Source organism: Rhinatrema bivittatum, chromosome 4, assembly GCF_901001135.1.
Source record: "Rhinatrema bivittatum chromosome 4, aRhiBiv1.1, whole genome shotgun sequence".
NCBI classification, from domain to species: Eukaryota; Metazoa; Chordata; class Amphibia; order Gymnophiona; family Rhinatrematidae; genus Rhinatrema; species Rhinatrema bivittatum.
Genome location: NC_042618.1, coordinates 217,754,988 through 217,780,719, shown reverse-complemented (window position 1 = coordinate 217,780,719; position 25,732 = coordinate 217,754,988). Strand labels below are relative to the sequence as shown.

The 25,732-nt window shown below is 43.6% G+C and overlaps 1 protein-coding gene across 2 annotated transcripts in view; it reads right to left on the bottom strand.

Moving 5' to 3' along the window:
- Nucleotides 1-442: 442 nt before the first annotated feature.
- The window catches only part of WASHC3 (WASH complex subunit 3), a 33,174-nt gene continuing 7,884 nt past the window's right edge, over nucleotides 443-25,732 (bottom strand). The window contains exons 3-7 of one of the 2 annotated variants that reach the window (XM_029599700.1): nucleotides 16,606-16,671; nucleotides 9,042-9,176; nucleotides 6,851-6,961; nucleotides 4,539-4,603; nucleotides 443-2,117 (exon numbers count right to left, since the gene is read on the bottom strand). In XM_029599700.1, coding sequence (XP_029455560.1) covers nucleotides 2,033-2,117; nucleotides 4,539-4,603; nucleotides 6,851-6,961; nucleotides 9,042-9,176; nucleotides 16,606-16,671 — 462 coding nt within the window. In that variant the 3' untranslated portion in view covers nucleotides 443-2,032. The remainder of the gene's footprint in view (nucleotides 2,118-4,538; nucleotides 4,604-6,850; nucleotides 6,962-9,041; nucleotides 9,177-16,605; nucleotides 16,672-25,732) is intronic. The other variant, XM_029599701.1, reaches the window with a different exon arrangement.

Here is a 25,732-nt window from a genome sequence, read left to right as displayed (position 1 = left end):
ATTACATGACAAGGAAATGAGATGTGGATTCAAGCATTAGATATTCTTTGCTCAACCAAGGCTTGAATTAAGATATGCACCAGGCAGGGGAAGTGTCACGGTGGCTAAAACAGGGGTTAAGCAACAACACATACCATCAGCTTCAGCTTTGGGAAGAGGATGTGTCACAGCCATTACTGCACATCTCTTAGAAGTAGAGGCTTAATATGCTGTCGTTTTACAATCTAATTCAACTGCTTTAAGAATGCCTGAAATACTCAAGGTAGCTCTGTAATAATCATTAACCAAATGCCAGCACAACATGAAGCAGTTTCACACCCACACTGGAGCAGGGGCTAAGGGCATATGCTTTGTTTTGTGAAAGCAGAAGTGCAAAGAAATCTACAGCACTGCAATCATTTTTTTTTTTTGCACATGATTCTCAAAATAAAAAAAGACAATCTAAAGAATTCAAAAATTCTACTTTATTTTGTTAATTGAGAAGAGACAAGACTGCAAAAGCGACTGATATCATAACAGTGAAATTAATGAATAAACGTTACACTGAAAACAGGATGGCTTTCTGTACTTTACCTGTAGTGAATCAAGACATAACAGTTGATGCTGCTGAAGGCCATTAAAAGCACTGATCCTCCCCCACCAAATAAACCTAAATCCTAGCAGGGAGATTACAAATAAACAGCTCTTCATAATTAAAAAAAACAAAAAACAAAACAAAAAAAAAAAAGGCAATTCTAAACAAGGACATACTTTTTCATACAGGCTTCCTCCAGGTCTATAGACTCAGAATCATGTTTAAGGCAGACAAAACGATGTGCAACAGTTAATTCAGATTTGTTTCCTTCTCTTACTCAATTTAAAAAAAAAACAACACAGTACATAATATGTGATGTAATCCAACTGAGGCAGATTTTACTTGACTTGAATATATCTAGGCTAAGAGATTCATTGCTGGGAACGGAAGAGAAACAAACAGAAGAACAGTGCTGGAGATCTTAACTCATGTTCTCTCCACAGTGCTGGCTTATGGGTAGGGTATGACGGCGAACGCCTGGGCCACCATGAGCCGAGCGGTGCCCTGGACGCCGCCATCAGCACCAGTCATGCAAAAAAGAGCCAGTGGGAAGCAGATTGTCATCCAGGACACCATTTGCCCTAGAACCGGCCCTGCCCCTACATACTTAACATCCAGAAATGACAAGCTTAGAAATAAAAGTAAATTAAACACAATAGACATTTACATAGTGTTTTACACTCCAACAGGATCTCAAAGTGCTTTTACAAATCAGAGCAGCTCAGGCACTGCATGTAGCCATCTCTGGGAAGGATGGTGCTGTGACCAGTCTAAAATATTTGGACCCTGCCAGGTAGGCTCTGATGTGTTAAAGGAAGAGAAGGAACAAGAGTTGTGTTCCTTGCCCTGACGTTGTCTTACTTTAAACTAGTGATGGGCACACTAAAATTTCAAAAAAAAATGGTACATTCTTCAAACAACTTCACACACTGATCAATCGAGGGGTTAAAAAAAAACAAACAAAAAACCCAAAAACCTCCACTGTTAAGGAGTCTAGTGCAACATGGAACATACTCTGCTTGATACACAATTCCCAGCATTTAGCAAGGGAAATCATGGCACTTTTCCTATTACGCTGTACCAAGATGCCAACAAAATCCAATACCATACCTGTCCTATGCATTCCAGGATTTTTTTTTCCTTTAAACTAATAATCATGAGTAAGTAAATTTGAAGCATAGGGAAGTAAAATGACTGGTTACGGTTATGAAGAAAAATCAGTGGAAGATGCAGAAGTCATTAGGGCACGTAACTAAAAGAACAATTTCCATTCGAAATCCCCCTTCCCAAAAACTGCGTCAACTCATTTTGCATATAAAACTCCTTTGCAGCGTACGCTTGAAATGCATGATACAGAGTTCTGCTTAAGCTGCCCAGGGTAAAGTATAACCCAACTTCATGCTAGCCTAGCGTCAGCACTGTTGCCAATGTTTTATAGTAGCCAGGACCATCTCTCCTTCAGTCACTGAATGAAGATTCACTATCTGAGCTTTCTTCTGCACCAACATGATTGCCCCCATCAGGCACTGGAGCATCTGGTGTTCTATAACAGAAAAAGGTGAAAAGGCATTTGAAAACCGTGCTTGTAAAGTTTGTGAAACTTGGAAAGGGAAAGCAAGCTGATAGAGGTGGGGGCTTCTGCAGGGCAGGTGTCAAACACCAACAGGACATGGATAATACTTGGTGGACTGATGTACTCCATCGCTCTTTTTTTTTTTTTTTTTACTGAATGCAAAAGTAAAAACTACTGGAATAAAAGGCCTGATATTCAGTGCCATTTGGCCGGCTAAGTTTGGACTTAGCTGACCAAATGGTGGGATTTTAAAATCTCGCTGCAGTTAAGGGATGAATTTTAAAAGCAATACGTGCGCCAAAAAACGGGAAGATGCACACATCTATCGCTTATTTGCACCTGTCTGATTTTATAAACCAGCCACATATTCGCTCATCAGTACTTGTGCGCATATCTCGCATCGGGGAGAAAAAAAGGGGTGGAATGTGGGCAGGACCAAGAGGTAGGCGTGTATGTATACATACACACGGGCATGCATCCAGGTCCATTTCAGCACAACTTTACTTCTGCTATAAATCAGATGTAAGTCTGAATAAAAGTTTCAAGCCACATATGAACTGCTTGAGGGCTCAGGGTTAGCTCGGAGGGAGTGCAAGCTAAAGAACCGAGGGGGGGGGGGGGGGGGGGCGCTTGGTGACCTAGCTACAAATAGGGCAAACTGATGGATGAACTGGTTAAACTGGTCATTTCCTCGATACACGCATGTTATAAAATTCTCTCACTTGTTCGTGCAAAAGTCGATTATTTCTCTGCTGTTCACGTGCATGCTTAAGATTAGAAGCACGCATGCACACGCCTGGCCTATTTTATAACATGGGCATGTGGCTGGGCGCCCACGTGCTCGTTTTAAAGTTACTATCCCTGTGGCTGCCACTTAGCTAGCCAACTTTTCATCTAGTTAAGGAAGGGGTGGGGCAGGGCAGGGGCATTTTAGGGTGGCACCATTGTCTGGCAAATTTAGTCGGATAAACACTGGTATTCAGCATTATCTGGCTTAGGCCTAGGATTTATCATTTTGCTATAATTTACAAAAAACAGCGTCCTTGATAAATAAATAAAAAAGGGGCGTGGTTAGGGTAATTTTCATGTTACTGCATCGCGCCTTTAAATTATCACACTCTGGACTGCTCAGACAGGCTATTGCATTTTGGGGAGAGAGGGCAGAGACAGACTGACTTTTTATAAGGCTCTCATAAGTAAACTATTTATACCACTGTAAGTGGAGCAACTAGTAAGCCAGGGTGAGATTTTGGTGGTGGCTTAGGTTTTGGGGGGCAGTTTTATATGCACAGTCAAGAGGTACAAACAGCACAGTAGATGTCAGTGAAACTGTGATGTGATTTGGAGTGATGAAAGGTACACAAAGATGAGATTTGTACATTGTAAATCTTGACCTAGCTAGACAGCAGCTAGATAGAGAGTGCATCAAGCTAAGTCAAGAGTACACTGTACAAATATCTTTTTATACCTTTCATTATTCCAAATCACATGGTAACTATGCTGTTTGTACCTCTGACTGTGCCCCCCAAAATCTAGCACACCACCAAAACCTCACCCCAAGTTACTAGCTGCCCCTCTTAAAGTAGTATTAAAAAGTTGACCAATATGTGTGCCTCCCCAGAGGTTCTCTCTCTCCCCTCCCCCTCCCCCAAACGGGGATTTGCGATAAATATCACAAATTCCGGTTTGGCCATAACCTACAGCTATCGCAGGCATAATACCAGGAAAAAAAGGTGGTTATTTCCAGCATTAAATCCCACGATAGCATGCGTTACATTATCACACGCAATGTTAAGCACCCCTCATTTGACTAAATTTTTCAAATTCATATACACATCTCGTGATGTGTTATCGCAGGCGTTAGGGCCCTAACGTGAATTGAAAAATGACCCCCTTAGGCAGTTGGATAGCAGCTGAATACCAGGCCCATAATGTTAAATTGTTATGGTAATTCAGCCCATCACATATAAACCTTACTTCCAAAAATCATTGTAAACAAGCTTTCAAGAATCATTTCTTAAAACTTTTGGTCTTTGGAATGCTAAGCACAGCTTCAGGAGTGCATTACAGTCAATCTGCTTTGGCTAATGTTATGAAGTCCGCGGTACACAAGAGACTCAGCCACATTGCTTAATGATATCATACAAGCATTGCACTCAAACCCAAATAGCAGAAGCAGCAACATTAGGATCCACAATCTTTTTAATCAAAGTGCTATTCATAGTGTATAATGACAAAGTCATACCATTAGATGTAGATTTTTAAAAACACAGGGCTCCTGGTTTTATAATTTACGAGTTAAAGAAACTCCTCTCTTATTCAAATAAAATATTTAATTATCTCACCACAGATATACACTATTGTAACTACATGACAGAAAGTTCTACTTACTGCAACAGATCTGGATCTAGTCCCTCTGAAACCATTTTGTTTCTGATTGCCATCACAGGCACACCCTACAAACAGAGATTCACACATTTTGAAACATTTCTTAGGTTAAGTTCTGAAACAGAATCATCTCAGATTGGTGTTCTGAACCATCTCTGTGGGCTCCTTAGTTTTCCAGATCAGTAGAGTTTGTTTTAGCCTGCTAAGTAATGCAGAGAACAGTATAACATACAATGGAATTACACTGTGCAAGATCTTAAGCCAACAGCTAAATCAAGGGCACTTTAGTTTGTTTTCCAAAACTGAGAGGATGCCATTGGCTGAGCGATGACACCATGTTGGACTGAGGGGGCTGTGTAAGTGGCTGCCCTGGGGCTATTTTCCACCAGTTCCCAGATTCTAACTCCTCCCACGAAACCAAACCCCAATGAAGGGAAGGTTGCTCACAAACGGGCAGATACAGTAAAGTCTGCGGGAGAGCGGGCGAACTGGGTAGGCGCTGATTTCTGAAAGCAAAATGTGCAGCTTGGCGGCACATTTTGTTTTCTGAATCGCGCGGGAATACCTAATAGGGCCATCAACATGCATTTGCATGTTGTGGGCGCTGTTAGGTTCGGGGGGGGGGTTGGACGCGTGTTTTCGGCCCTTTACTGAATAAGGGGTAATGCTAGCGTGTCAAAAACGCGTGTCCAATAGTGGGTTAACAGTGCACTGTACTGTATCGGCCCGAAAGAGGCAAACCTGAAGGGGATTGCTCACTGTTAAGTTTATGAGATAAGGGGGTTGAAGTGGCTCAGAGGGAGCTTTTTGGTATTGATCTGCAATTCTTGGGAAAGTGTGTTTGCTTTGGTTGGGTAGGAAGTGTTTAGTTATGTTGTACACCTTTCCTTAGTGTTAGCAGGGGATGGGATGGGGATTTTTCTTTTTATGTTATTTTGTATTATTGTATTTATAGAGTTATTGTAGCATTTTTTTTTAATTTAACAATTCAATGCTGCATTTATGGTTGTATGTATTTTTTTTTCTATGTACTAAGTGTTTAATACGATGCCATAGAAATTCAATTCTAAAGAAAACCAAATAATCTTGCCCAAAATAAATTCATATGCAATCTTTGGTAATGGAAAGTTTTACTGCAAAACACTTAGCTCAGGCCCAGCATTTCAAGGTTGCTCAGCTGGAATTCTTGTAGTTGAGTTTTGCAGCTATATTCCCACCTCCCATAGGAGGTAGTTTTCAAGAGCTTTTACATGCATAAACGGGCTTTTGAAAACCGCTACGAGATGTGCTACTTTTATGCAAGCAACTCCTTTCAAAAATTCACTTGTTAATAGATTAAGTGAATAGTGAACTCCCAGGTCAAAACAGATCTATACAAAGTGTACACAGATAATGGCAAGATTGCTGCAAATATAACCCAACAATGCAATAATTATAAAGGAAAAATTAAAACCAAAAGGCTAAAATGACCTTGGGTTGGCTGTGGTAAAAACTTGCAGTGTGACTGGGTCCAAGTTGTTTGGGATCTCTGACCCAAGAGCACTCTGAGTATCACAAATTCTTTTCAAGTCAACTAAAATTAAAATAGCAGTCCGTACCGTTTCCTATCAGAAATACAGTCACAAATGGAGAGAAAGATTAACAAAAAACCCCCCAAAAACATGTAACGAGGATACCACTTTAGTGGATTAATACCACATTTCTTAAGTAGCTTTCAGGAGCTAATACTCTCCTTCCTCGGGTCAGAACAGAATAAGCAAAAGAGAACATTACCAGAAAATAAGTGAATCCTAAGAGACATGCCACACCACGTAAATTTTTACACAGTGACAAGTCCCAGGTGGCTGGAATCACCAGGGTTCTGTATCCAGGTTTTGCCATATGGCCAGTAAAGCTCTATCTACTGTATCCTGGAAAATAAATCATCATCAATAGACTGAAAGGGAAATAATCTTACTGTGAACAAATTTACTAGGAAGAGTTCAAACAGAATTAAAAGAGCTAAAAGGAGAAAGGCCTTCCAGTTATAACACAGAATAAACATGAGCAGAGCTTAGTGGGGGGGGGGGGGGGGGGGGGAGGCACAGTCCTGGAAAACAGATACAAGCCCAGCAAACAAGGATAAATGGAGACTGGTGTATCAATGCACCTGCAAATTATAATTCGAACTGGTATACAGCTATCAAATAAAAAAAATCAGACAATCTGTATGTTGCTGTGGTAAGTAGTTTTTCTTTGAGGGAGGAGACTAATGGTCCAAAGGGAATGCTATTTATTGCAGATATCCATCTCTGTGTGTCAGTTAACAGACTTACCACGAGAACCATCTTCAGGTATCTGGCATATCGAGGGTCCTTGCCTACAGTTATGGCATTTTCTGAAGGGATTTCTGTCTTCTGCTGTGCTGCCTCAGTCAGGATATTCTGCTGTGGAAATTGCAGTGCATTAAAAAACAAAAACAAAAACAAAAAACCAAACCTTTAAAAGCTATGATGGTAACTCTTAAACAGGTGTGTGGGTGCACATGTGCGCCTGGGTTCCTTGGCCCGCACCCATGGACGCAGCCATTTTATAACGTTGGCATATATATTTGCACACATTTTATAAAATAGCCTGACCGCGCACATGGGCGTGCGATTTTAAGTGGATGCGTGCCTGTGTGCAAATTCCACTTCTACTGCGTAAGTGGAGATTTTAATAGATACACATGCAGACACTATTACCAGTTCATTCCCAGGACTTCCAAACCCCCCTAGTTTAAATAGCCTCCCTTCTCCCCAGTTAGTCCTGACACTTAAAACCCCGCTGATCTGTTTTGTCTATTTTATAACTTGCACATCATCTATAACAGAAGTAAATTTGTGTGGCAGAGGACCTCAGTGCATGCCTGCGTGCATAAGTATTTATTCACAAACTTGAAATCCAGGATCGCCCATTCCCTGCCTAAACCACTCCCCACCCCTTTTTTTTGGAACTTTTCATTTGTGCGCGCAGTGGGAGATATGTGCATACTTAGGCGGCTTTTAAAATCCCCTCGGCCCGTGTTAGGCTGGCATTTGCATTATCTCCCGGTTTTGGCACGCATCAGGCTTTTAAAATTCATCTTTATACATACAAAAAGTTTTCATTTTTTTTTGGTCAGAGGTTCCGACCTTTTTGGAAAAACTCTTGGAGCTAAAGCTCTTATTTGGTATCTTGCTCCAGTGGGGGTCAAAAAAAAACAAAAAAAAAAAAACAAAGGCAAAAAGCGTTTAGAAGAAAGGAACTACTGTTGCCTATAAAACCTATATTGACTTGTTGGATAGGACCAGATCAGCTTGCTCTGACTCAATGGAAATTTAGACTATACAAATTTTTAATCTTTGAAGTCTTGACTGCAAAAAAAAAAAAAAAAAAAAGTCTTTGACAAAGAAATACAATAGTCATGCCAGATATCCAATGACTATTACATGGTATTTGCACCCCAAGCTAGGAGTTGTGATTAATTCCTAGTAGAAAGATGTTTCCGGCTTTATTTGAATTATCCTTTAAATGGATTATGATGGAACATGCAGTTCACTTGTTTAAGGGGAAGGGAATTATATGTCAACTTTGAGTACTGCAATAGCTACAATGCATGTTACAGTGCTGATAGTTACAGCTCGTAGAAACTTATACCATTTTAATGTGTAAAATTCAAAAGGTTTTTTTTTTAAGTTTTCATTTAGCCCTTGGTCCTGTGAACAAAAGTGCACATTAGATTAGAGAGATAATGTTCAATGTGGAAGAAGGTGGGTAGGACCAAACCAGAAGAGTCACAAAAAGTAGGGCAAGGGAGAACAGATAAGAAAAGGCTGTAGAATAGGCGCTACTTTTCTATTTGTAATTAAAAAAAAAAAAAAAAATCTTGACTCATTTTTTGAATTAGACTAGGTACCAATTTTAGTAGGTTGCAGCATTACTTGAAAACTTAGTGAAATACTCCTTAAAATTGAAGAAAAATGATCTGGAATGAAATGAGAATTTCCTGAAACTTTTTACTACATTAAACTGAGAAATCACGCCCATGCCACTGTGAAATAACTGTCCTTTTATTTAGGAAGCTCAAACGGAATCTATTTGTTTTGGTTTCCACTTCTTGCTGAACAACTGATGGTGTTAACGTGACATGTAAATGCTTTGATCTGCTCGGCATGCTTTTTTCATTGTTTAACGTTCAGAAAAAAAAAAAATAAAAATTTCTCCACTCAGATCTATGCACAAATAACTTATATCCAAAAACGGCCATGCCACATTCGATGGTACCAAAACCGTGGATCATGTCCAAAACTGCAACATAACATGGACTAAGGCCACCAATTTATTTCCTGGTGCCTTGCCACAGACCCCAGATCTCCAGCTTTCCCCTCACTTCTTTGCAATTAAGGATCCTCTCCCTGGCCCTTCTTGACTTTAGTTATTGGACTATCCATTCTGTGTCACCCCCAATTTTTCTAGGATGTGTAGCACAAAATAAGAAATTCTTGCATCTGCTTGAGGAGATACGATGGCCAGTTGTTGCGGAGTTGTAGGCGTTGCCGAGACTGGACCATTTGCAATCCCGTTTTGCTTTGAGCTGGAAACTTCTAATCTGACATCTTCTAAGCCAGGAATAGACGAAAGCTGCAACAAGAGACTGTGTTTACTATTTGGGGAATAACCTTTAATTCAATTTTACAAACATTTTTTAAGATGCTATCTAGTACTTCAGAACTTAGCAACATCTCTAACATTTTTTTGGATCAAAGCTTGCACGCCCCAGATCATTAATACATGCCATATCAAACTTAATGATTTGAAACACTAATTTTTCTTTAGATTCTTTTTTTTTTTTTTTATTAAAGGAAAACTGGTTCTTACCTGCTAATTTTCATTCCTGTAGTACCACAGATCAGTCCAGACTCCCTAGGTTTTGCCTCCCTTCCAGCAGATAGAGACAGAGAAAGTTTCACAGGCACCACCTCTTAAACCAGTGCACCATGTGCATCTCTTCAGTATTAATCAGTACCCAAACATAAAACTTTTACAAAATGTTCAACCAATTAACTCTACTATATCTCCTGGAATGAGCAGAGGACAAGGAAAACCACTAGTAAATTTATAACACTTTGTAAAAGGACTAATGGGAAGTCTGTGCCATTCTTCAGGATTAATCAGAATTACAGTATATAGATCGAGCGGACTCTCCAAATCTTCTCCACCAGGCGGGACTCTGGACTGATCTGTGGTACTACAGGAATGAAAATTAGTAGGCAAGAACCAATTTCCTTGTACGTACCTAGATCAGTCCAGACTTCTGGGACGTACCAAAGCTTCCCTAATTGGGGTGGGATTGTGAGAGTCCCACTCACAGAACACTTTCACCAAAAATTGCCGATGTCTGGGGCCTGGACGTCCAATCGGTAGTGTCTGGCAAAGGTATGTAAAGACTTCCAAATAGCCACCCTGCAAATCTCTTGCAGCAAAACTAGTTGGTATTCTGCCTAGGAGGCTGCTTGAGAATGGGTAGAATGAGCTCTTAACTCATCTGGGATGGGTCAACCACGAGATATATGCGGAACCAATAGCCTCCTTCAACCAACACACTATCGTGGCCTTTGACGCCTTTTGACCCTTTTTGCACCACTCCAAAGCACAAAAAGGTGATCCAACAATCTGAAACTGTGACCTCCAGATAGCGCAACAAAGCCCTTCGGACATCCAACCGTCTTAATTCCTTTGCAAGAGCCGCACCAAAATCTAGATTTGTAAAGGCCGGAAGCTCCACCGACTGACTTAGGTAGAAAGGTGGCTCTTGGTCAAGTTCACAATCCAACCCAAGGATCTCAAGCGGTGCAAGACCACTTCCTCCGCCTGTCTGCAAAGGACCTCAGACTTTGCTTGAATGATCCAATTGTCCAGATATGGATGAACCAGAAAACCCCCTCCTTTGTGAGGGCTGCCACTACCACCATCACATTGGTGAAAGTCCTTTGAGAAGTGGCTAGACCGAAAGGGAAAGCGCAAAACTGAAAATGTTTCCCCGAGGATCATGAACCTGAAGCATCTCCGATGATCCTGGCGAATCCCAATGGGCAAATATGCCTCCATTAGAACCCAGGAAACGGAAAACTCCCTACTTCACACCGCCGCTATGACAGACCTAAGAGTCTCCATCCTGAAATGGGGAACTTTTGAGGTCCACATTCACCTTATTCAGGTCTGGGATCAGACAAAATGTCCCTTCCTTCTTCAGCACCACAAAATAAATGGAATACCTTCCCATCCTCCTCTCCTCCTGGGGGACGGAATGATGGCACCCAGCATTCTTAGCCTTTGGATGGACTGAACAATAAGTTTGTTTGCTGGCAAAGCACAGGAAGATACCATAAACAGGCTTCTTAGCGGCCAAGCAAATTCTAAAGTGTAGCCTTGCTCTATCACACTTAGAACTGTTAGTGTTGGAGTGGATTCTTGGGTACTGCGGTGACGGCCACTCCCACGGGGAGGAGCCCCGAGAGGAACCGCAGTACTGGGCTAGACTCAATACACGGAAACACAGTGAATTTGTATTTATTATAACAGCTTGATGGTACTGCCCAAGGATGGCAGCAGTGAGGTAACCCAATAGGTAGTCCAGGGGTCCTCAGGAGAGGAGACCAGTCCCACATCCGTGTAGCGCAGAGTGGAAGAGAGCCCAGATGTAGACTCCCAGTGCTGAAGCTGTGGATGATATAAGCTGAGAAAGTTAAGTTACTCACTGAAGTAGGTAGCCGTATAGATGATAATCCTGGCAGGCAGATGTAGTAGCTGTAGGCACCAATGTAGGGAAAGCAGACCCTTTAGGAGCGAGTACCCGATATCGCAGATAGGTACCTGAAAGAAAGCACAACGGCCCCCAAGGAGTGGGTACCCAGGTTAGAGTAGACCCCGAAGGGTAGAGAGCTTCCAGCGGCAGAGCAGCTTAGACCGGTGCGATACTAGTCCTTGCTAACTCGATTTGTTAGCAAACAAAGGGAAGGCTAAATACCCAGATGGCATGACGTCACTCAGAGAGAATGTCCCCGAGGTTCCCGCCATGTCGTGGATAAAGACGTGGGTGGCGTGAGCCTCAGGAAATCCATAGCGAACACAGTCGCCGATGCTATTCCGGGGATGCCGGAGAGAGTGGCATGAATACGTGGCAGCAGCCATCTTCCCAAGGCTTGAGGAGAGAGTGAACAAAGGTGAGGCACAGAGATTGAAGCAGTCTAGACCGGACGCAACAAGAACCTACTGGTCCGACGTGCTCTTGACCCATTCCTCATAAAAAAAATTCAACCGACTCCTGATGGCCAGGACTGAGGAGTGGGTTGGCCTCGCTTCGTTGCGTGGATTTTAGCCCTTTAGGCTTGTCTTCCGGTAGCTTATGCACCTCATCTCAGAGCTGCTTTATCAACTGCTCCAAGTCCTCTCCAAAAAGGAGCTTGCCCTTAAAAGGGAACGCCCCAAGCTGTGCCTTCGACAAAACGTCCGCCGACCAGTTTTGCAACCACAAGAGCCTCCTTGTTGACAATGCAGAGACCACTGTCCTAGAAGAGGTGCGAATAAGATCATATAAAGCATTAGCTCTGTAGGTTACCACTGCTTCTAACTGCTCTGCCTGCTTGAATTCCTGGGTTGAGAGATCCCTGGGCACTCTAACTGCTGCACCCATCTCAGGATTGCCTGAAGCATAAACTGCTGCACACTGCAGCATGGATGCCCAGAGTAGAGACTTCAAAAATCTTTTTCAGGTGCACCTTGAGCTTCCTGTCCTGCAGATCTTTCAGAACTGCTGCACCAGATACTTGAATGGTGGTATTCTTAGTAACCACCAACACGGATGCATCCACCTTTAGCACCCTCAAGAACTCCAGGGTCTCCTCAGGCAAAGGATAAATCTTATCCATAGACTTACTAACTTTAAGATCAGTTTCCAGAGTTTCCCACTCCCTGGTCATCAATTGCCTGACCATCCTATGGTAAGGAAAGGTTCTGGCTGGGCCCCTCAAACCAGCCATGACCAGATCCACTATGTCCTGATCCAGCTCCTCCTGCAGAGCCGCTATTCCAAACTCCGTCAGGATGTGCGGAATCATAGGACCTTGCTCTTCCCTCTGAAACAGGCGAATAACCTTAGGATCGTCCCCTTCCATGGCCAGTATCTTTCCAGACTCTCCCTCCTGATCTGGACCACTGTTGGGAAGATAGACACAGAGGACCATCTCCCAAGGGCAACCCCTGGTCTGATTCCTCTAAGGAAACTTCATCTGCAGTCCTCTGCATTGCTGGACCTCTAACTTTACGGATCCTTGTGGCCCCCGGCGTCTCCAACAACCTGGGCACATTTTTGGGCAGACCCTCCGGGGTCCTGCGTCAGGAGGAGCAACTTGGCTTTGCCTGGCTGGCCAGATATGGTTTGTGCAATAAAAGAATAAAACCAGGAGAAAATTGAGGACTACATAAATCCCCCTCAAGGGGATTGGGATCCTCTCCTGACTGCTCCCCTAAGGCCCCCCGGGCCTAGAATCTGCTGGCAACAGTGCTGGCAGGAGATCCCCCTCCCCCTGTGCTTTCTCTGCAGCCGTGAAAGTTTACAAGATGGCCACCATGCCCAAACATTGGGAATGGGTCGGCCTCTTCCTCCACAACAGCCGGCAACCTGCCAGGGTTACGTTGCTTAGATGACACCGCTACAGATCCCCACAAAGAGCCCTCCCCACCAGAGAGGCAGTGGGAGCACTGGCCACTTGGAGAGCCGTGAGTAGTGCTCCCCTCTCACGGAGCAATGGTTTGCACACAGCATGGCCTGACACGCCTAACCGCACAGCAGACACCGGAGACAAGGAATGGGATCGGGAGTCGCAGGACCGACTCAGCCTGAGCACCTTGCCTTTGCCTGCCCCCAGCAACGGGACAAACGCTGGAAAAAACACAAGCACTGCTTTTACTTTTTTTTGCTGAAACTTTACTAACAAGAAAAAGAAAAAAAAAAAGTTTACGTCCCTGAAGAAGGGTGGCAGAGGCTTCCCACAATCCTCGCTGAAGGGGAGGGAGCCGGTCCACTGTCACCCCCGGTGTATTCGAAAGAGCAAATTTGGGGTCCACCCAGCCCCTGCTTGTCCTCAACCTGCTACCAGGAGAGAGGGTCCCACCAGTACCTGCCAACCTCCTGGGAGGAAAGTCTGAACAAAGTCCAAGAAAACCTAAGTCCCTAGTTCTTATTTATTTATTTTTTTTAAACTAGTGTACAGAACCGCAGGTTTTGCACCAACTCAATCTGCTGGAGACAGAGAAATGCTAAGTAGATGCAGGTGGCACACCAGTTTAAGAGGTGGTGCCTGTGAAACTTTTTCTGTCTCCATCTGCTGGAAGGGAGGCAAAACCCAGGAGTCTGGGCTGATCTGAATATGTACAGGGAATGACATTTTTGAGACTTAGCATTATTTTGGGGGCCTGGCAGTTCCCCGCTGATCCTTTGGGCTTCCAGCTCAATCAGAATCAGCCTCCATTGAATTACGAAGCATATGCCTTCATTCGCAATATAAAATAGGATGAAAAAAAAAAAAACTACACCCCAACTCATGTAGCCCAGCCATTGCAGCAACCACTTTTGGTCTGGGGTCACAAACAGTGGTTTCTTCCAGAATGTGGTAATGTAAACAGAGTTTGGCCAAAAGGTGTTGCAATTTAGCAATGACTGGTTCTCCCCACCCCCTCCTCAGTCCCAGACAGTTCAGGGAGCAAACTGCCATTCCCCAACCAGGCTGGCTCAGAGACTTCAACCTTTGCACCACTCATAACAGAGAAAACGTCATCTAATCACAGAAAGATGGCAGGAAGGCATCTAAAAATGTTATTGTAGATCAAACCCTGCTTCCAGCCAGGATTCACTGCACCTAAACCATCCTGGACAGATATTTACCTAACCTCCAATGATAAAGATTTCACCATCACCTTAGGTAACTTGTTCCAATGTTTTAATCATCCTTCCTAATGCTGAACCTAAATCTCCTGCAATTTGCCCATGGGTATTTTACCTATCCCTATCCTCAATACCCCACTTACGCACTTAAAAATGGCTATCAAGCCATCTCTCATTTTTCTCTTGTCTAGGTAAAATAAATCCAAATCCACAGAAGCACAGAAAGATCCTATCTTGACACTTCCTCGCATTTTTCTACAAAACTTCAGCTTGGCTTTAGATTTTCAGGGTTCTTCAAAAACTAGATTTGATGCATCATTTCTGTTTCAAGCATTTTTGCGAATAGCTGTAAAATCTCTATGGCAAAAGTAAATGTCTTAAAATCATTGGAACACTACTGTGGGTGGGCTAGCTAAAATAGCTACTTTCAAAAATCTGTGTGTGACCTTGAATACGCATGCATGTGGGTACGGAGAGATCTAGCACAGTGTTTTATGACCTGTGCGTATTTGGTCCATACAGATTATACATTCATGTGTTTCAGTATGAGCAAATATTTGCAATTATTTATTGGCTTCATTGATTTATTTCTGTAAAATATTGTGATTAAAGTGATGTACAAAAACGGATAAAAAGATATTACAAAACATTTTAAAATAAGTTAACACAAATAGCAGTTAGCAAAAATAAAACCATAAAAACTGAAAGAATTATAGCATAAAACACTTTATAATAAAATTACAATATATAAAACAAAGTGTCAATAAAACTGTTAAATCTCAAAGGCTTTAACAAAAACAGGTTTTTAAAGCCTTTGAATCTGAGATAGAATTTACCAGAGAAACTAGTTAGAAAAAAATCTAACATCTCTTGGAGAGGGTAAAACAAGTAATTCTTGTTGTGAGGATCTGAGTATCGACATGGAGGATTTGGTGAGAAAGTGGATGAGATAAGAGGGAACACCTGACTGCAATGCAGTAAAAGCATATACTTTTTATACTTATTTTAAAAATATTTGTGTTTATATTATAAGCAAAAAAAATGTATAACTTGTTTGCATAAAACCCTGATTTACACACAGAAACAGGTATGTTTTAATATACGTGAGCATACTTTAAATTCCCAGTTGGCAGATACCTCTGCCAGTTCACCCAGTCCATCTCCAATTCATTTAGACTCTCCTACGCCTTCATCCTGAATTCATCCTAGTTCACCCAGACTCCCCACCCAGAAATAGCAGACAATAAATGAGTCTGATATCAGTTGCGCTAGTTAATTAGCAGGAGTAAAATTACACTGTTACTTAAAGAATTCACATAAACCTCTGATAAAATAACTTGTCTGTGTATCTCTTAGCCAGGCACTTTTGAGAAGATAAATGTGTGCATAAAACTGAAAATAGCAAATATGAGAATTCAAGCTACTTATGCATGAATGTGCTAATTTTATGCACATAGCTCCTTTGAAACTTAACTGGCTAATGTGATATCTCCATGATACTCCCATCATTCTTATAGTATACTGCTGCATGCTTTAAAGGTAAGTCCACGTTAGCTAAAAATTATTTCAGCTAATAATGCAGACTGCTACTTTAATCAAAGGGAATGGTGCAGAAGACTTAGATATCAACCTGCTGAATAACATGTTTATAATCCAAACGCATCATTCAACTTGTTTCCAAGCTACACAGGGAAGACATATGAGCCAGATTTAAGGATGGAATGTCTTGTCAAAAGCCCAGCAAAATTGTATTTTTGTGTGCAAAGAACTAAACACAATATTTGCAATTAAAAAAAATATATTTTCCACCACTATGCTATTAAATTACTGCACAAAAGAAATTTACAAATATGTATGAGTTTACCTTGCAAAATTCTGAAACAGCACCAGTTTTCCATACAGTAGTAATGAAGTGCTGGGCAAAATACTGTCTGTCCCCCTCCCCCCCCCGGAAAAAAAAAAAAAAAAAAAAGATCCAGAGGGGGTGCATTTTGCCTTGTCCTTAGTTCTGGCTCAAAGAATTTCTGACCTGTTGCTTACTTATTTACCAGCATACATTCCTTGAGCTGAATTTTATTTTAATCAATAATGTTCACTGAACTAAATATGGTATATGCATGTACTAACCTTTGCCTCCAGGATGTTAAGAGTCGTTTCAATCTGCTGGATGCGGAGTGAAAGAGCTGAGAGCTTCTGGCAAAGTAAACAAAACAAAAGACGTGAGATCTGTGCAGATGCTTTCTAACCCATCAGAAACCGGGGAGCAGAATTATAACACGACACTAAAGATAAACTCTTCTGTATGAGAGAAACAGAAAACCAATGGACCTACTTCCTAGAACATAAGCTATGCCATGCTGGGTCAGGCCAAGGTCCAAATAGCCCAGCATCCTGTCTCTGTCAGTGGCCAGTCTGGACCATAAGTGCCCAGCAGATTCCAAAAATAGGTTTATTTTTGTTACTCATGCCCAGGGATAGCAATGGCTTCCCCAGTCTTTTCCTCCAGGTACTTATCCAACACTCTGTTAAACACAACTATGCTCTTTGCCTTGACCACATCCTCTGGCTACTGATTTCAGTTTTATTGGGTGTCAAGTGAAAAAGTTACTTTCGATAATTTGTCTTAAATCTATCGATTGTTAGTTTCAATGGTGTGTCCCCTTGTTTTAGTATTACTTAAGAATAAATAACTGCATTTTATGTATCTGTTCTATTCCACTCATGATTTTATAAGCTTCAGTCCCCTCTCATCTCTTCTCTAAGCTGTAAACCCCTAACCTGTTTAGCCTCTCTTCACAGGTGACATGTTGCCTGGATTGGCCACTGTTGGAGACAGGATGCTGGGCTTGATGGACCCTTGGTCTGACCCAGTATGGCAATTTCTTATGTTCCATTTCCTTGATCATTTTATTGCCCTTCTCTGCACACAGTACTCAAGAGTGGTCACACCATGGATTAATAAAGAGGCAATATTATATTATCCATTTCTTTTCAGATCATTCCTAACATTCTTCTATTTTTTTTTTTGACTGTCGCTGCACATTGAACTGAGTATTTCAATATACTGTCAATGACGACCCCAAAACTCTTTTCCTGGGTGTCTACTATTAAGAGAACCCTGTACCTGTAGTTGGGATTATTTTTCCCTACATGCACTGCTTTGTGATTTTCCACATTAAATTACACCTGCCATTTAGGTGCTCAGTCTCCTAGTCTTGCAAGATCCTTCTGTAGTTTGTGTGCCATCCACAAATTTAAAACCACCTCACCCATTCCCAGATCATTTATGAATGTTAAACAATATAGGTCCCAGTACCATTCCCTATGGTTAAACTTACTAATTTTCATTTCCTTAATTTTTGATTTGAATTGTTGTAACTCTTGCATATGTTCTTGTAATTTTACTTCAAATTGTGCTAGCACGATGTCTTTTTTAACCAATTCCATCTGTTCTTAGATTGATTTGGTTAGCTCACTATTGAATTTATTTACCTGTCTGATAATTAGGAGCATCAAGTCCAGCGAGCACTTGTTAAGGATCATCATCCATGTCAACAAACTCTTTGTCATCTGTAAAGAGCATGGGCTCTTTTTGAATACGTAATCCTCTGGGAATTATCTGATGTTTTATATATTTTATAAGTGTTGTCCCGTGAAGTTTATTTATTTAACACTTTTCTATACCGACCTTCACGGTAATAACCATATCAAATCTGTTCTACTTTAAGTTCTACTCTACTACGTTTTTCACTTAAACGGATGAGTTCATCCCATGATGTAGTGGTGGAAATTGTATCAGTGTTAGAAAGTAATGAGGATAAAATTTTAATGTCGGCTACCTGTGCTTCGGTGAAGCTAAAGATGTTTCCATGCTTCCAGGAAATGTTTTTACCACAGAAAAATATTTTTAGGACCGAAGAGGAAGGTTTCATACAATTTCGTTATATCACTGCATCCAGCAGAGTATAGCAATTCTAATCATAAACCAACCTCCTCCAACCTGTGAATTCTTTTTGTATTTTTTCGCGTGTATATTGTGAATCTAATGAAAGATAAAAAGCTTATTTGACTATATATCTGTGCCAAATTGCATTTTACTTTACAAAACGCTGAACTTTCTTTTTTATGGAAGATTAAAATCAGTTAATACTGAGAAAAAATATTTTTCCATCAAATATTTTGAAACATAGTATATTCAGTTATCTGAGATGTAGGACATTGGCAGTTGTGAGATTTCAAAACACATTCAGCTCTTTGTAAATGTATGAACGGCCACAAACGCAGGTGCAAGAATCTTTGTGCAAAGATTAAATTCTTCTAAAAAGGGACATCACCCCATCCAGGAATTATATCAAAAGTCATCTTTGGTTTTATTTATTTATTTATTTATTTATTTAACATTTTTATATACCGACCTTCATGAAAGAAATTCATATCAGATCGGTTTACATATAACAAGGGGTAAAACATAATCAACCATTTAACAAGAGGCGAAAGTTACATATAACAAGGAGGTTTTAACATGGAGGGCTAGGATAGCCGGAGAAATAGGGAGCATAACTGAATAAATTAGATAATGCAATAATATAAAGAAGAGAGTTTTGATAAGGAATTAAGAAATCTTTGAGGGATCAAACATTCTGACTGCTTTCTCTATCCACTCCAGTTCCACCTCCCCTCCCGCTTCACTTCAGGACAGGAAAAAGGTGGGTGACAACCAAGGACGGTTCCCTGCAGGCTGTTTGCGAGAGAGGCTGGAGTAGGAGCAGAGAGAGCGCAGAGACTAAAGACAAGTAGATACCCTGCAGATTTCTTCAAAAGATTAAATTAAGCAAGTATGAAAGCTTTTGGGAATATTGATTCTGTGGCAAAATGTAAAATATGCAGCAACAAGTTAATTATGTACTTTCTCCTGTGACCACACAATCACGGGAGGTTAGGGGCACTGCTAATGACCTGTAACCTATCTGTAATTTCATGTTTGTGTACTTTCAGAACAGTGGGGGCAAATACAATCTGGTCCTAGCTAACTTTTATTCTATAGTTTGTCAATTGGATCTATTACATCTTCCAGTTTCAGAGATTTTCTTTAGTTGCTCAGAATCATCAATAAAGAATGTTTCTGGTGTGGGTATGCACCCAACATCAGACCTCAGTAAAGACCAAGGCAAAATATTCAGGTTTTTTGGTCATCCTTTTGCCCTTGTTCATCTAGCAGCCCAAATGATTCCCTGGCAGGCTTTTTGCTTTGAACGCAAATTCCACCGAGGACTAGATCTAAAGTAGCTCCCTCTCTCGTTGGCTCTAGGATGAGTTGTTCCACCAAGCAGTCATTTATGGCATTTAGAAACTTAAATTCCTGATGTTCCAATCCATACTGGGGTAATTGAAATCTCCCATCATCATCATATTGCTAAATATATTTGCCTTTGTAATTTCCACTAGTATCTCACACTCTGATTCTTCATGTTGGCTAGGTATACAGTACTATACATCCACTGCTATACTTTTACACATCACATATGGAATTTTTATCTATAAGGATTCCACATTGCATTTAGTTTCCTGAGGACTTTTATCCTGCTCAACTCTATGCCATCCTTAACACAGTGCTACCTTGCTACCAATGTGATCTGTCCATCGTGATGATATAATTTCTAACCTGGTATGACTACGTCAGATTAGTTAATTCCTCCACAGGGACGGCAGTATATCTAAAGAAAGAAAGCTGTTTCCAATGATTCCTCAACAGGTCCCCAAATAGGAAAATAGGTTTGGAACTGAAGGTGGAGTACAACTGCCGACATTTACTTAAACAGGACAACTCCAGTTATGAATTAAAAACTCTGAACACGCTAACCTGAGAGAAACTAATGTTTGTAACATGCAGCAGATTCCAGCCTAGTTCATTCCAGCAGTCACACTCAGTGGCCTGCTCACACTGTTAATTTGATAAGGCACCTGTGACTTGCATCCATGCTCACTGAAGTAAGTCCCAAATTTGGTGGAAAGCATTTATAGGCTTCTCCTCAGGATGTATGCTTAAGCAAGGAATGGGTGATTCACTACATAAGCTTGAGAAATTATATTGTAAACAAAAATGGAGGGGAATAAGATCAAGTTGATAAATATGAGCTTTCCGTGTAATATGTTCCAACTGTATAATGTTTACATAAGACGATGGAATCTATTATTGCTATCTGATAAAATGGAGAAATTACTTACCTGATAATTTTTTGTTTTCCTTAGTGTAGACAGATGGACTCAGGACCAATGGGTATAGTGTACTCATGGTAGCAGTTTGAGACGGATCAGGTTTCAATCTGACGTCAGCCCTAGTACATATACCCCTGCAGGAAGTGCAGCTCTTCAGTATTCTCCTCGAAAAGCATTGTGGATATACGTGTGACTCACTAAATTGAATAACTTGATTAATTTGAACTGGTTGAATTGGCCATAGCTGGAGACCGCCAGTGCCCTCAACCGGGAAATGTCGACACCCAGTAGGATGGGTGTCCTAGATGAAGGAAAGTATGGCTTACCCTTGAATCACTCGTTCCCGGGGATGTCCCCCGAGAATTCCATGAGTAACAGCAGCCATGGGTGGGATGCTGAGTCCATCTGTCTACACTAAGGAAAACAAAATTATCAGATAAGTGATTTCTCCATTTCCTAGCATGTAGCAGATGGACTCAGGACCAATGGGATGTATAAAAGCTACTCCCGAACCGGGTGGGAGGCTGCCCGTGACCACTTAGTACTGCTCTTGTGAATGCTGTGTCCTCCCAAGCCTGAACATCCAGATGGGTAAAACCTGGAGAAGGTGTGGATGGAGGACTATGTCGCCGCCCTTCAGATCTCGGCGGGTGACAGCATCTTGGTTTCTGCCCAGGACACTGCCTGGGCTCTAGTAGAATGGGCCTTGACTTGTAAAGGCGGTGGCTTGCCTGCTTCTATGTAGGCTACCTTGATGACTTCTTTGATCCAGCGGGCTATGGTTGCTCACGAGGCCGCTTTCCCTTGCCTCTTCCTGCTGTGAAGGACGAATGGGTGGTCCGTTTTTCGTACGGGATCTGACATTTCCAGGTATCTGGATAGGAGTCTGCTGATGTTGAGGTGGCGTAGACTTCGAGCCTCTTCCGAATTCTTATGCTCATCTGGCGATGGTAGTGAGATGGTTTGGTTGAGATGGAAGTGAGACACAACTTTGGGGAGGAACGACGGAACTGTGCATAACTGGATGGTTCCCGAGGTGAGTCTGAGGAATGGCTCCCGGTGAGACAGTGCTTGTAGCTCGGATATATGACGGGCTGAACAAACTACCAGCAGGAAGGCTGTCTTCAAAGTTAATAGTCGGAGAGACAGGCCACAGAGAGGTCTGAAGGCGGCTCCTGCTAAGAAATCTAGGACCAGGTTGAGGTTCCAAAGAGGTACCGGCCACTTTAGGGGTGGTCGGATGTGCTTGACTCCTTTCAGGAAGCGGGAAACTTCCGGGTGAGAGGCTATGCTGTCACTCTCGCTCTTGGTTCCGTAGCATGACAATGTGGCCACGTGTACCTTGATGGAGTTGAGGGACAATCCCTTCTGTAGGCAGTTCTGAAGGAATTCCAAGATCGCAGGAATTTTGACTGAGCATGGTATGATGTCAGGCTTCGAATATTCTCCAAATCCTTATGTCAGAGATGTGAAGAACTTGCGTGCTCGGAGTAGGGTGTCAATTATAGCCCCCGAGTATCCGCTCTTCCTCAGGCGAGCCCTCTCAATGGCCAGACCGTAAGAGAGAATCAAGCTGGATCCTCATGGAGGATCGGACCTTGTTGGAGCAGGTCTCTGTGTGGAGGCAGTGGCAGGGGGGTCCCTGTCAGTAGTCTTCGCATGTCTGTGTACTATGGTCTTCTTGGCCAGTCCGGGGCCACCAGAAGTACTGGTCCCTGTGTTGTTCTATCTTGTGAAAGATTGCTCCCAATAGGGGCCACGGCGGGAAGGTGTATAGCAGAGCCTCTTGTGGCCAGGTCTGTACCAGGGTATCGATTCCCTGGGACTGATGTTCCCACCTGCAGCTGAAGAAACTGGGCACTTGGACGTTGTACTGGTTTGCCTGAAGGTCCATGATTGGTGTTCCCCAACGGTTCACTATCAGTTGGAATGCTGCGGTCGACAGCTTCCATTCCCCTGGGTCTAGACTCTCTCTGCTGAGGTAATCAGTCTTTCCCGGCAATGTGGACGGCCGAGATCTTCTGGAGATTCACCTCCGCCCACGACATTAGGGGGTCTATTTCCAGACACCTGTTGGCTTCTGGTTTCTCCCTGACAGTTGATGTAAGCCACTGTTGTGGCGTTGTCAGACATTACTCTGACCGCTTTGTCTCGGAGTCTGTGACTGAACCGTAGGCAGGCTAGTCTGACTGCCCAGGCTTCTAGGCGATTGATGTTCCATCCCGACTCTTCTGTGTTCCACTGCCCTTGGGTGGTTAGCTCTTCGCAGTGTGCTCCCATCCTCGTAGGCTGGCATCCGTGGTGAGCAGGATCCAGGTCGGTGAGGATAGTCTTGTTCCCTGGCTCAGGTGGCCGTCTTGTAGCCACCATCGTAGTTGGGTCCGAACTCTGCCCGGGAGCTATAGACGTACGGTGTAGTTCTGGGACAGTGGATTCCATCGCGATTGAAGTAAGCGCTGTAGTGGTCTCATGCGAGCTCATGCCCACGGCACTACTTCCAGTGTGGATGCCCTGAGACCAAGGACTTGTAGGTAATCCCATGCTGTGGGGCGAGGTTCGCTCAGCAGGGTTTGCAACTGGTTCCTCAGTTTTGATCTCCTTGTCGGTGTCAGGATGACCTTGTCGTGCTTGGTGTCAAATCGGACTCCTAAGTATTCAAGAGACTGTGAGGGCTGCAGACAGCTTTTGTTTGTGTTGAGCTCCCATCCGAGGCTCTCCAGTAGAGTTTTGACTCTGTTGGTTGCCTGGTGACTTTCCTCTGGGGATTTCGCCCTGATCAGCCAATCGTCTATGTAAGGGTGCACGAGGATTCCTTCCTTCTTCAGTGTTGCCGCCGCCACCACCACTAGGATCTTGGTGAACGTCCGGAACTGGTAGTGATGGTCCAGGATTTTGAAGTGTAGGAAGCGCTGATGTTCTTGATGGATTGGAATGTGTAGGTAGGCTTCCGACAGATCCAGGGATGTGAGAAACTCTCCTAGTTGTATCACCCTTATTACAGAGCATAGGGTTTCCATGCGGAAGCAGGGGATCTTCAGGTGCCGGATGGGTCTGAATGTTCCCTCTTTCTTGGAGATGATAAAATAAATGGAATAATGCCCAGTATTTATTTGCTGTGGAGGCACTGGGGTTATGACCTCTAGGGCTAGTAATCTGGTTAGTGTAGCTTCCACTGCCACCCTCTTGGAGGGGTCGTGGCAGGGGGATTCCACAAACTTGTCCGGAGGGGTTCGGAGAAAATCCAGGTAGTACTCCTCACGAATGATGGTTAGGACCCACTTGTCCGAAGTTCTCTCGACCCATCTCTGGTAGAATAGGGCAAGTCTGCCCCCTATGGCTTCATACTTTGGACGGGTCGCTGATTCTTATTTTGGAGTGCAGCTGGGGCCTGGTCCCGAGCTGGTTCCCCTTTTGTTGTGCTTGTTCCGAAAGGACTGGTTCCTGCCTGTGGGACGAGGCGCTTGATAAGTGTTTCTGTACGGGTAGAAGCGCTGTGAACCTCTGCCCCTGGAAGATTGGGGGAAGGGTCGCTGGTTTCTCTTATTCCTGTCCTCCGGTAGCGGGGACTTGCCCCATTTGTTAGCCAGTTTCTCTAGTTCGCTTCCGAACAGGAGGGATCCCTTGAAGGGCATTCTTGTGAGTCTCGTTTTGGAAGATGCGTCAGCCGACCAGCTTCGGAGCCAGATTTGCTCTTGGCTGCTACGGCTGATGACACTCCTCTAGCTGCAGTGCGCACCAGGTCGGAAGCAGCATCCGTGAGGAATGATACTGCTGGTTCCATGGCTTCCACAGAGGTGTTGCTCCTTGTCTGTGATAGGCAGGCACGGGTCACCACTCGCAGCAGGCCGCTATCTGTAGGGACATAGTGGCGACATCAAAGGACTGTTTGAGGATGGATTCCAAACATCTGTCTTGAGCATCTTTGAGCGCTGCACCTCCCTCCACTGGGATAGTAGTGCACTTCGAGACCGCGCAGACCATGGCATCCACTTTTGGGCATGTCAGAAGGTCTTTGGCTGCTGGGTCCAGAGGGTACATGGCTGACAGAGCCCATCCCCCTTTGAATATAGACTCTAGGGCAACCCATTCCAGGTCAATTAGCTGTTGGACGGCTTGTAAGAGGGAAATGGCATGAGGTCTGATGGAGTCCCTCTAGCTGGGGATTCGTCTTAGGTTCCCCTGAGGTACTTATGCCCGGGATAGCAAGCTTCTTCACCTGTGGGTGACCAGGTCTGGAAGCTTGTCCTTGGTGAAGAAGCGCCTCATGGTCCAGTGAGGCTCTGTCCCTGAAGGGAGTTCCCCCTCCTCCAGGGGCTCTGATTCCTCCTCAGAGTTGTCCCGTGTCCCCGTAGGTGGGGCTTCTGGGCGGTGGATTCACTTCTCTGGGCGCCTAGAGGGGCCCGGGACGTAAGGGTCCTCTGGTGGAGGCTGTGGCCGTGCTATCGGAGGCTCCGTCTGCATGTGAACGAAGGTGTGCAGGCCTTTGAAGATTCCACCCAGGAGATAGGCGCTGGGTCTAAGCTAGGAGGCGCTGTGTCCCGGGGGGGGGGGTCCTGTTTGAGGGGGTGTCCCACTGGGTTCGCTAGGTCTGGGGTACTTATTGAGCAGCTAGAACCTGGTCCCGGCTGGGGCTGGCCAGGGCTGGATCCCCCAGGGCCTCCTCGCACTTGATACACAGGGCGTTGGCCTCTTCGTGTTGTGCGGCTCTGATGTGCCATGCTGGGCAGAGGCCCTGAGCTCCTTTTCCGGTGGATGGATATAGGCGCGTAAAATCTGTTATGCGCTCCGGTGCGAAGATGTGCGCGTAGATTGGGTGTGTGCACAAATCGCAGTTATGCGTCCGGCACAGTGAGCGCATGTTACGCGTGTGATTTTGTGCGCCCAAGGACTTTGTGCGCACGGCTCGCCTCTGTGCGCACGGCTCGAAGTGGCGAACCGGGCGGCGAGCAGAGCAAAATGGTGTCGGCAACCACGCAGACAATATGGCAACCACCACAGGGATCTTCACATGGGAGGACCCTTGGCTCTAACCAGAGTC